Source organism: Portunus trituberculatus, chromosome 32, assembly GCF_017591435.1.
Source record: "Portunus trituberculatus isolate SZX2019 chromosome 32, ASM1759143v1, whole genome shotgun sequence".
In the NCBI taxonomy this organism is placed as follows: domain Eukaryota; kingdom Metazoa; phylum Arthropoda; class Malacostraca; order Decapoda; family Portunidae; genus Portunus; species Portunus trituberculatus.
Window position 1 is genome coordinate 14,724,504 of NC_059286.1, and position 12,500 is coordinate 14,737,003.

At 37.6% G+C, this 12,500-nt stretch overlaps 1 protein-coding gene across 1 annotated transcript in view; it reads right to left on the reverse strand.

The window, feature by feature from the left end:
• The window catches only part of LOC123511932 (CYFIP-related Rac1 interactor B-like), a 50,961-nt gene that overhangs the window by 30,045 nt on the left and 8,416 nt on the right, over positions 1-12,500 (reverse strand). The window contains exons 2-3 of the mRNA XM_045268036.1: positions 4,996-5,096; positions 3,160-3,281 (exon numbers count right to left, since the gene is read on the reverse strand). Coding sequence (XP_045123971.1) covers positions 3,160-3,281; positions 4,996-5,086 — 213 coding nt within the window. The 5' untranslated portion in view covers positions 5,087-5,096. The remainder of the gene's footprint in view (positions 1-3,159; positions 3,282-4,995; positions 5,097-12,500) is intronic.

The window sequence follows — 12,500 nt, forward strand, 5'->3', positions numbered from 1 at the left end:
GATTGTGAAGTGACAGATGTTTGAGAATCTTCCTATTCAGGATAGATTCAAAAACTTTAGACAAGCAAGAGATTAAAGCTATAGGACGGTAGTTTGAGGGGTTAGAACGGTCACCCTTTTTAGGAACAGGCTGAATGTAGGCGAACTTCCAGCAGGAAGGAAAGGTAGAAGTCGATAGACAAAGTTGGAAGAGTTTGGCCAGGCAAGGTGCAAGCACAGAAGCACAGTTTTTGAGAACAATAGGAGGGACCCCATCAGGTCCATAAGCCTTCCGAGGGTTTAGGCCAGCAAGGGCATGGAAATGTAAATTCATATCATATGTAATTTATTGACATAATTAATGATTCTTCTTGAAATAACAGTACAGAGAAATGAAAAAAAAAACCCATTAACAGTTCTCAGAAAAGAAATAACATGACTACTTTCTTTACTACACATCACTGTAGCTGTGACTGATTTGATTTGCTATAACCAATACTTTGTGAAGCAACGAAAAGTTGCTCGTGTGGCGCTCCCATTTGAAATAACGTTTTCTATCGCCTGCAACAGTTGCCGACAATAGTTGTGTTGTCGAAGAAATTGACCGCAAACACCTCACAATTTGTTGTCGCCTTAGGAAAAATTATCCATGTGCAGGCAGCCATATAGATGTGTGCGTTCTATTTTTGACAATTTTTTTGCTGTGACAACTAGCAATTAAAAGTTGCTCGGGGAGGGGGGGCTTATGTTATGTGACTCTTTTATTCACAACTAGATATGTTTTTTTTTTTTTTTTTTTACTATTTGGACTACTTTCATGCAGCGTGTTGTAATGGAATGTAATCTGTAGCTCTGTCGTATTGCGACATAATTTTGAAATCCGTTATATTTCGTAATTCTCTTTAGTTCACTGCTAGATATGTTTTTTTTCTAATATTCATGGTTATTTTGACTATTTTTAATGCAACGTGGTGTATGTAATTCAATATAATCTGTAGCTCTGTCGTAATGCGAGCTCAATTTGAAATCCCTGTTATAGTTTGTAATTTTCTTTAGTTCATTGCTAGATTTTTTTTCTAATATTCATAATTATTTTGACTATTTTTAATGCAACGTGGTGTAATTCAGTACAATCTCTGTCGTAATGTGAGGTCATTTTGAAATCCTTGTTTTGTTCTGTAATTCTCTTTAGTTCACTGCTACATGTTTGTTTGTTTTTTTCTAATATCTATAACTATTTTGGCTTTTCATGCAACGTGGTATAATTGAATGTAATCTTCAGTTGTGTTGTAATGCGAGATCCCTTGTTATATTTTGTAGTTCACCTTAATTCATGTTTTTTCTAATACCTACAACTTTTTTAGACATCATTTTATTCTAAGCTTTCGTAAATATTTGTAACACATAAGAAGAAAAAATAACCTTCTTTCCTTCTTTCCGTCTCCTTGCAAATAGTTTTCACAGCACTAGAAAGATCAAGGAAGGACAATCAAACCAGTAAAAAGGTTAATTCTTCGATAATTTGCATAAACTTCCGTAACAAATGTACTGTAATGCAATCAAAGGCTTGAAATCCTTATGAAATCTGTACTTGAATATTGCAATACTCTTTCTTCCAGTTTCCACAGCGGTAGGAAGAATAAAGAAGGTAATGGAAGGGTTAAGTCTTCGATCCTTTGCATAAATTTCCGTAATAAATGTACCGTAATGTAAAGCAATCAAATCCCAAGCCCTATTAATGTATGAAACCCCTAAAGTCCTAATGAAATCCCTTTTTGAATGTTATAATCCTCTTTCTCCCTCACCGATCCCTTGTAAAATACTTAATTCTGTAGATTGTGCTGCATAAATCAAAGCTGTGACTCAAATTCTGTTTAAAATCCTTTTCTTTTTATCTAAATCCCCTTTTCTCACACATCAATACCTTACAAAAATTTTCTTTTATATTTAGAACACCCCAATGTAATAATTTTAAAAACCCAGGCTCTGATCTTATTTAAAATCCCTTGAAATCCTTATATAATCCCTTTTTAAACAGGTTATAATCCTTTTAGATATTCTTCGGCCTTTGTTGATCATCTTTTCTTCCATAGTTTGTGAAGCGTAATATATTGTAGGCAATCTTTCAAGACCTGTTACTATTTGAAATGATTCTGAAACATCCTGTAATATACTCTATAATTTTCTTTAATCCTTCCTCGATCCCTTGTAAAATCCTTTCTTTTTTATCAAGTGAAATGTAGTGCAGCAAAAATTAATCGAAGAGTGTTCTGTTGTTTGAAATCCTTTGAAATGCTTACGAAATACTTTGTATTACTCTATGATCCTCTTTCTCCTTAGAAACACTGTGAAAACCCTTCTTCTGTAATCAGTGAAACGTAGAACGATAGAATCGAACTTGAGATTCCATAACAATTAGAAATCCCTTACGAATACCTTAAAGTGTTGTAATCCTCTTTGATTCTTTTTCATTAATTTACAAAAACTCTTCTATTCCAAGTGTAGTGAAGTGCAACATAACCAAACTTCAGGCTCTGTCCCAGTGTAAAACCCATTTGATGCACTCTTTAATACGTAGCAATTCTCTTTAATCCTCCTTCGCTCCCTTGTATTCACTTTAAAAGCTGGTGAAACGTAAACCAATGAAATCAAACTAGTCTATTACAACTTCAACTCATGAAATAGCTTTAAAAATACTACAAACCTCTTTCCTTCTGGTCTAACGTAAACCAAAAAAATAAAACCAAAGTGTCTATTACAACACCATCTTATGAAATCCCTTTTAAAATACTACAAACCTCTTTCCTTCATCACGGATCTCTTGTATAAACTCTTCTGGTGTAACGTAAACCAATGAAATAAAAACCAAAGTGTCTATTACAACACCATCTTATGAAATCCCTTTAAAAACACTACAATGCCCATTTCCTTCATCTCGGATCCCTTGTATAATACTCTTTTGATATAACGTAAGCATACGAAATCAAACCAGTTTCTATTGCAACTAAAACTTATGAAATCCCTTTTAAAAATAATACAACCCTCTTCCCTTCATCTTAGATCCCTTGGTAGTGTAACATAAGCCAATAAAACAAAAAGCAATCTCTATTACAACTCCGTCTTATAAAATCCCTTTTAAAAATACAACTCCTTTCCTTAACCTCAGATCCTACTGCTTACCTCCCTGATCTCCTTGGCGGCGCCCTTGTACTGCTGCAGTTCACTGATGACTGCATGTGAGCCCCGGAGCACCGTCGCCACATCCTCGTATAGATGGCGTTCCTGTTCACTCGGCTCGGCGTCTGCAGCGGGGGGTGAGACGGAGTGTTATAAATGTTTGGGCGAAAGAAAGCTGTATGCTGCAGGTGTTTGAGTGAAGGAAGGGGTAAAACGAAGGATGTTATAAGCGCTTGGGGTGAAAGAAAATTGTATACTAAAGGTGTTTGAATGAAGGAAAGGGTGAAATGAAGGGTGTTAAAAGCGCTTGGGTAAATGAAAACTGTATAATGAAGGTGTTTGAATGCAGGAAAGGGCGAAATGAAGGATGTTATAAGCGCTTGGGTGAAAGAAAACTGTATACTAAAGGTGTTTGAATGAAGGAAAGGGTGAAAGGCTGTTATAAGCGCTTGGGTACAAGAAAACTGTATATTGAAGGCGCTTGGGTGCACGATAGAAAACTGAATATTGAAGGTGTTTGAGTGTAGAAGGGTGAAAGAGTTATAACGGGTGAAAGAAAATGATGTATTGACTATTGGGGGTGTTTAGTAATGGGATGGATGGAAGGAAGGGTGTTTTGAGTGACTGGGTGAAAAAAACATGTATTCAGAGTATTTGGGTGAGAGAAAACTGTATATTAAAGTATTTGAGTGTAAAAGGATGACAGGAAGGATGTTATAAGCATTTGGATGAAGGAAAAGGATGTACTGAGGGTGTTTAGTGAAGGGATGGATGGAAGAAAGGGGGTTATAAGCACTTCGGTGAAAAAAAAGATGTATTCGAGGTGTTTGAGTGAGAGAAAGGGAGAGAGAAATGATGTTATTAATGTTTGGATGAAAGAAAAATTGTATACTGATGGAGTTTGGTTGAAAGAATGGATGTGGAGACACTGTATGGGTGAAGAGAGTATCATAAGTGTTTGGGTGAAAGAAAAGGATGTAGAGAGGTTATATGGGTGAAAAGAAGAGTATTACTAATGTTTGGGTGAAAGAATACTGTACATTGAAGGTGGTTGGATGAAAGAAAAGGATGAAAAGAAGGATGCTAGGGTGAGAATGGTGATAAGATGTGTGTGTGTGTGTGTGTGTGTGTGTGTGTGTGTGTGTGTGTGTGTGTGCAATAATGGTATACGCGCGTCACTATCAAGTTACACAAACGGACACAGTTGGAAGTTATAGAGGTAAACACACAAACAAACGCACGCACCATCTCTCTCTCTCTCTCTCTCTCTCTCTCTCTCTCTCTCTCTCTCTCTCTGATGTCTTTTGTATGCCGTAGTAGTAGTAGTAGTAGTAGTAGTAGTAGTAGTAGTAGTAGTAGAAGAAGAAGAAGAAGAAGAAGAAGAAGAAGAAGAAGAAGAAGAAGAAGAAGAAGAAGAAGAAGAAGAAGAAGAAGAAGAAGAAGAAGAAGAAGAAGAAGAAGAAGAAGAAGAAGAAGAAGAAGAAGAAGAAGAAGAGGAAGGAGGAGGAGGAGGAGGAGGAGGAGGAGGAGGAGGAGGAGGAGGAGGACAACGATGAGGAGGAAGTAAAGATGAAAAAATTAAAAGAAGAAAAAAGAAGAAAAAGACGAGGAAGAGAAGAAGAAAAGACACAATAACACCACTATCACAACCACCAACGAAAAAAAAAAAAAAACGAGTGAGAGAGAGAGAGAGAGAGAGAGGTGTGTGTGTGTGTGTGTGTGTGTGTGTGTGTGTGTGTGTGTGTGTGTGTGTGTGTGTGTGTGTGTGTGTGTGTGTGTGTGTGTGTGTGTGTGTGTGTGTCAGTCAGTCACAGCCACAGTTCAACATTTAGTACTTACTCTCAAAGTCAAGGAAGACATCGTACTTCTGGTGAGAGCAACAGCTGTTCCCCGCGTCGTCCCTTGCGAGCAGCCTCAGCAAGTTGCCCATTCTACATCACCTGCAACACAACACAACACAACGATGGTTATTCAAGGTTGCTGTTGTTACTTTTAACCTATTCAATACTGGGACACATTTTTACCTTGTGTACGATTAGACCATTTTATTGACATTAGGAAGGATCCATTGAGGTCAGAAGATTAATGGCCAGTCTTCAATATTCTAATCCCCTCATATGAGTTTCTGAAGGTGCATAAAATCATCAAATATTAAGCGAGACATTTTCATCTTGTGATTTGTGTACGATTAGACCATTTTATTGACATTAGGAAGGATCTATTGAGGTCAGAAGATTAATGGCCATAGTCTTCACAATCTTAATCGCCTACATGAGTCTCTGAAGGTATATAAATTCACCAGATAGTAAGCAGAATATGGTGGAAACGCGTCATGGTACTGAAGGGGTTAAATGATACACTTATACAGATTCTTTTTTGTATTGTGTATCTGTATTCGTTGAATTTTTTTCTTATTTTTTGTATTTATATAAACAGCAACACATAGCAATGGTTATTTACGATATCTTGATTGTTACTTTCAAACGACACATTGTTATACTCAAAGACCCTTTTTTTCTTTTTTCTCTCTCTTCTTTGCTTTATCCCCTTCAATACTGAGACGCATTTATACCTTGATTTTTGTGTATGATTAGACGATTTCATTTGCATTAGGAAGGGTCTATGGAGATCAGAGGATTAGCACCTTCAGTACCATGACGCGTTTTCACATTTATTCTAGTTAACTTATGTGAGGGTTAGAACAGTGAAGACTCAGGCCATTAATCTTTTGACCTCCATAGATCATTCCTAATACAAATAAAATCGCTTAATTATACCCAGAAATCATAGTAAAAAAAGTGTCTCAGTATTGAAGAGGTTAATGGTTAGAGTCTTCGCTATTCTAATCCCAACATATATTTCGGAACTTGTATAAAATCGCCAAAATAGTAACCAGAATGAATATGAAAACGCTTCCCGGTACTGAAGAGATTAACTCATTCATGACACATTATAACAGATTTCCTTTATATAAACAATACAACACACAACAATGGCTACTTAATGATGTGCGGGTTGATACTTTTGATACCACACATTGTTAGTTTACTCATTTATTTATTTTTGCACATCTACGACACATTATGATAGATTTGTTTTACCTTAACCCAACACAACAATTAGCAATGGTTACTTAACCCTTCAATACTGTAACACATTTTTTCCTTGAGATTTATGTACGATAAGACTATCTTATTGACATTAGGAAGGGCCTATGGAGGTCAGAAGATTAATTACCACAGTTTTCATTATTTCAATGCCCCAAATGAGTTTCTGGAGCTGCATAAAATCACCAAATAGTAACTAAAATGAATATGAAAATGCGTCATGGTACTGAAGGGGTTGAAGAAGTCTTGGTTGTTGTTCTTTAATGATACAATAGTTTTTTTTTTTTTTCCTTTTGCATTGTGTATTTGTACTTTTTATTTTTTATTTTGGATTTATCTAAACCCCTAGTTAGTCAGTTAGTTTATTTACAAAGGAGAACTACAGTGACATATCAACATACAAACAAACAAACACACACACACACACACACACACACACACACACACACACACACACAATGGCTACTCAAGGCTGTTACTTTTAAACTGTATACTGATAGTTATACTCATAGATTCCATTTTCTTTCTCTCTTTTCTTAATTTATAACACATTTTAATATATTTCCTTTATATAAACCTTACATCTGCAACACAACACACAACACAACAATCCTTATTTATGGAGCTACTTTCAAACGGCACATTAATACAGATTTCCTTTATTTTCTTTCTTTTTGTGAGTATTTACGTGTGTGTGTGTGTGTGTGTGTGTGTGTGTGTGTGTGTGTGTGTGTGTGTGTGTGTGTGTGTGTGTGTGTGTGTGTGTGTGTGTGTGTGTGTGTAATTCACCTCCTCGGTCGTCTGCTGGTCACCCAGCCAGTCTTCCCCATTACGGAGCGAGCTCAGAGCTCATAGACCGGTCTTCGGATAGGACTGAGACCACAACACACTCCACACACCGGGAAAGCAAGGCCACAACCCCTCGAGTTACATCCCGTACCTATTTACTGCTAGGTGAACAGGGGCTACACATTAAGAGGCTTGCCCATTTGCCTCGCCGCCTCCGGGATTCGAACCCGGACCCTCTCGAGTGTGAGTCGAGCGTGCTAACCACTACACTACGCGGTGTGTGTGTGTGTGTGTGTGTGTGTGTGTGTGTGTGTGTGTGTGTGTGTGTGTGTGTGTGTGTGGGCAGGGGAAGGCTGGGGATGACTTGCAGGTAGGGGAAAGAGAGAGAAACTTAAGGAATTTGTCGATGCAGTAAAAGAAGACATATGCTTGCAATGAGTGTGACTGAGGAAGGCACAGCGAGAAGAGCGTGTTGAAGACTTATTAATGTTGTGAAAGGAGAAGTCACTGTGGAAAAGTCTATGAGTCGCACAATCTTTTACCACTCATTTTTTACTTGTTTGTTTTCTTCAGTCAAAAGTTCTGTTTGGTAACTGACAAACCATAAGCATATCAAGAGACACAAATAGACTGGTGTATGAATAGAAAGACTCAGTAATCAAGCTGTGTGCCAAGTTATCAGAAAGCTTTTAAAAGACATGACAAAATTATGGTTTGGGAATGAGAGGTGGAAAGAGGAAGGTTTGTTCTATATTGGGACTGCTTCGTGTAGGTCTGGGTAACTTCTTGCAGCTTTCATTGTCGATTGATTTCTTATGGTAGGTGGATATAAGCGTTCTACAAAGAGATTAGCCACGTCTATGTCTGAAAACTTACTGCACCTTTCTTTCTTTATTGTCTTATGACTGAGAGAGAAACAAATTAATACATCAGCTTTCTTAATTAACTATATTCCTAAGACAGGTGTATATAAGTGTTTTATAAAGAGATTAGCCATGTCTATGTCTGATAACTTACTGCAGCTTTCTTCATTTATTGTCTTATGGCTGAGAGAGAGAAACAAGTTAATACGTCAGCTTTCTTAATCAACTATATTCCTATGACAGGTGTATATAAGTGTTTTATAAAGATTAGCCACGTGTAGGTCTGACAACTTCTTGCAGCCTCTTTCTTCGTGTTCTTATGACTAAGAGGGGGAAAAAAGAAATAGAAGTGAATACGAAAGATTACTGGATTTCTGACCAAGAAGGCATGTTGTCAATGGCGCTGAGTCACGGAGACTGCCACGTGTAAGACTGACTGGTGGCTCTGTACACTTTTCATGGTTCAATCATCCTATCGAGAGGAAAACACGAAATAGGAATGAATATGAAAGATAATTCGTCAAAACTGGGACCTGTAGGCATGATGACCTATTGCAGCTAGAAATATTGACATTATTTTATTTATCTATTTATTTATTCATTTATTTTGAGTGGCACCTCATTGGGTCTTTTATTTCTTTTAATCTGTTATTCTGTGTTGCCCTGACCTGGTGTTCCTTCTATATACAATAAAATATAAGCAAATAAGTAGACAAGAAAGAGATTATCAATGAATTCTAAAAGGCTTTTTTATATATCTAATTTTTGTTGTCTTTAGCTTGTACTTCTCCTGTATACAATAAATTAGTAAACACATGAATAAAAAAAAATGTCACGGAAAATCATTGGGTCTTTTTTTAAATATTTTCTTTAATTTGCTTTCAATTTCGTTGTCTTTAGCTGTTGTCCATCTTACATACAATAACTAACATACAACTAGCTAAATAAATGAATAAAAAGAAAGATTATCGAGTGAAATACAACAGACAGATGAACAGAGAAGACTGCAGGATTGATGCACGTTGTCAGGGTTCATGAGAGCAGCGGTGAGTCATGGAGGGATGCCAACATCAATGCTTCTTCCCGGAAACCTTTATGGGGGAATGAGTATGCTGGCCGTCACGCTACTGTCTCATCAATAGTAGTATTCGAACCGCCTCACTGCTTGCACCAAACGCTCCTCACCTCGTCAATAGCTGGCCCTCACTGCTTGTACCAAACCTTCCCCCTCTTGTCAATGGATGGCGGTGTTACAAATACAAAGCCCCTCACTGCTTGCCAAATGTTCCTCAGGTAGTCAATAGATGGCGGTGTTAAAAGCCCTCACTGCTTGCCAAATGTTCTTCAGCTTGTTAATAGATGGCGGTGTTAAAAAGCTCCTCACTGCTTGCCAAATGTTCCTCAGGTAGTCAATAGATGGCGGTGTTAAAAAGCCCCTCACTGCTTGCCAAATGTTCCTCAGCTTGTCAATGGATGGCGGTGTTACAAAGCTCCTCACTGCTTGCCGAATGTTCCTCAGCTTGTCAATAGATGGCGGTGTTACAAAGCCCCTCACTGCTTGCCAAATGTTCCTCAACTTGTCAATAGATGGCGGTGTTAAAAAGCCCCTCACTGCTTGCCGAATGTTCTTCAGCTTGTCAATAGATGGCGGTGTTACCAAAGCCCGTATTCTAAAACACTTTGATCTCTCACTACGACTGTTTTCAAAGGCAATAGAGATGGTCAGCCGGGTTCTCAAGACAGTTTCTCCAGTTAATTATATAGTAATCTTGCTAATCTTTCACTATCTCATTATTTTCAAGGGCAATAGAGATGATTGCTATGTAGAAATCACGTTAAGCTTTCACTAGAACTATAAAATACATTACTACGACTGTTTTTAAAGGCCAAACGGATAATTAGCTAGGTTCTCAAGACTCATTCTTCTATTAATTGTACAGAAATCTTGTTAATCTTTCCCTAGAACCATAAAAAATATATATACTGTTTTCAAAGGCAACAGAAATAGTGAGCCAGATTCTCAAGAGCGTTTCTCCTGTTAACTATGTAGAAATATTGTTAATCTTTCTCTAGATCCATAAAAAAAAAAAATACTACGACTGTTTTCAAAGGCCAAAGAAATGATTAGCCAGATTCTGAAGTGTTTATCCTATTTTACTGAGTGTTTGTCCTATTACTCTTCCTACTTTTCCTCTTTCATTTTCTTTACTTTTTATCTCTTTGTCCCTCTCTTGTCTTCCATTTCTTCGGGAGTACAGCACATCCAACACTTCATGGAATCAAAGCCAGACAACCGTACAATCGCTCAATAATTCGTACGCATAACAAACCTTAGTCCACACACTCACCACTAGCTAATATGCATAAGCTAACCAAGAGAGGGCAGTGTATATCATAACATTACCAATACAACCCAGTCTCCGTTCACACACCCAATACCAGCCAATATACAGACGCTAAGGCAGTTCATAAGCTAACCAATAGGGGGCAGTGTATATCAAAACCTTACCAATGCAGGCCAGTTTCAGTTCACACACCCACCATTAGCTAATATGCAGATGGTAAGAGAGTTCATAAGCTTAGCAATTGATGGCAGTCTAGATCGAAAGCTTAGCAATAGATGGCGCTGTTCTCAGATCTAATACCAATCATTACATATAGATGGCGTGAATTGGTGTCTAATTACTTCATAGTGAGTTTCCTGTCTTCCACTACAACACTGTGGCCTATCAACTCAACACTCCCCACAGCACAATACACAAAGCTTCATGTGTTTCTAGTGTTCATTGTAGCAACACACTAATGGTAGGTGGCAGTGCTTTTGTGTATCTTTGTCACTGCAACGCAACGCAACGCAACACTCTTTTGGGACTAGCATCTCAGTGGATCTTGTTTTTTTTTATTGCTGTTGTGTTGTCCTTGGCCGATGCAACATAGTGCAACACACTACATACGCAAAATTCATGTAGATTTTTTCTTTTTCTCATAGCAACACAATAACAACACAAGACTCACTAATTCACGGTGCTATATATGTATCTTAACCTCTGCAACACAAAATAAATACACGAACAAGACAACATGCGACACACAACACAATATAGCAAAGTCTCGCGTGTTTCTAATCTTCTGTATATCATAGCAACACTAACACAACACAACACACACAAAGACTCGAGTTTATTGCATATTGTGAAAACACTAAGAACACTGAACTGAAGAATACAAGGTGTTGCTCAGTACCTTGGCCACTGCAACACAAAAAATAACAATACGGCATAATGCAACACCCAAAAAGCTGCATGTGTCTTTTGTAGCAACACTGACTCAACGCAAAGGAATTTAAAGAGTTTTTCTGCGTATGCTGGCCACTGCAACACAAGGCAACACAACGCAAGGGGGGAGAATATTCGTGTTCCGTGCCACACAAACAAGACTAACAGCAATACACTACAACACAATGCTTCTCGCAACTTTAATACTTCTCTCTCTCTCTCTCTCTCTCTCTCTCTCTCTCTCTCTCTCTCTCTCTCTCTCTCGTGTGCGTGTGTGTGACTTACATGTATCATATGTATTAATCCGTTCATTACTTTTATCTTTGTTCTATGTTTGTTTAATTACTTATTAATTTGTGATTCTCAGCAGAAAACTGAAACAGGCTTAAAGTATTCTCTCTCTCTCTCTCTCTCTCTCTCTCTCTCTCTCTCTCTCTCTCTCTCTCTCTAACACAGTGGTTCCCAACCTAGGGGTAAATTACCCCAGTGGGGTAATGACCCCATATTTTTGGGGTAATGGATGTTTGGCATGGGATGAGGCAATCAGTTTACATTTTCATATAATTTCAATGAAGATTTCTATTAATTTTTTCTGCTTTCTATGTATGAACTAAAATTACTTCTTTTCGTATTATAGATTTGCATTATTGTGTTGCATAGTTTCTATTTTGTCTGTTTTTGAAGTATGAAATACAGTTACTTTTTTTCCTATATTACGAGTATTTGTTCATTGGGGTAATGGATGATTGTGAAATTGTATTTTTGGGTAATCGCTGCGAAAAGGTTGGGAAACACTGCTCTAACAGGATATAACACCCACCACAGTGATACCCAAGGAAACAAAACAACTTGATTATATTACTGACGTCATTAACGATGATAACAACAACAAAGATAATAATGATAATAATAATAATAATAATAATAATAATAATAAAATAATAATATTAACAACAACAATAATAATAATAATAATAATAATAATAATAATAATAATAATAATAATCAACATCACCCTCATAAATATCACACGAAAAATAAACATTGATAACAAGGAAGAGGAAGAGGAGGAGGAGGAGGAGGAGGAGGAGGAGGAGGAGGAGGAGGAGGAGGAGGAGGAGGAGGAAGAGTAAGAGGAGGAGGAGGAGGAGACCATCAAGGAAAGCAAACTCACCTCCATTACTCCTCCTCCCCCCCTCACCTTTCTTCTACCTCCTCCTCCTTCTCCTCTTCCTCCTTCCGTAATGGTTGTTATCATGACAAGGATCTCAGCAACAGCATTTCTCTCTCTCTCTCTCTCTCTCTCTCTC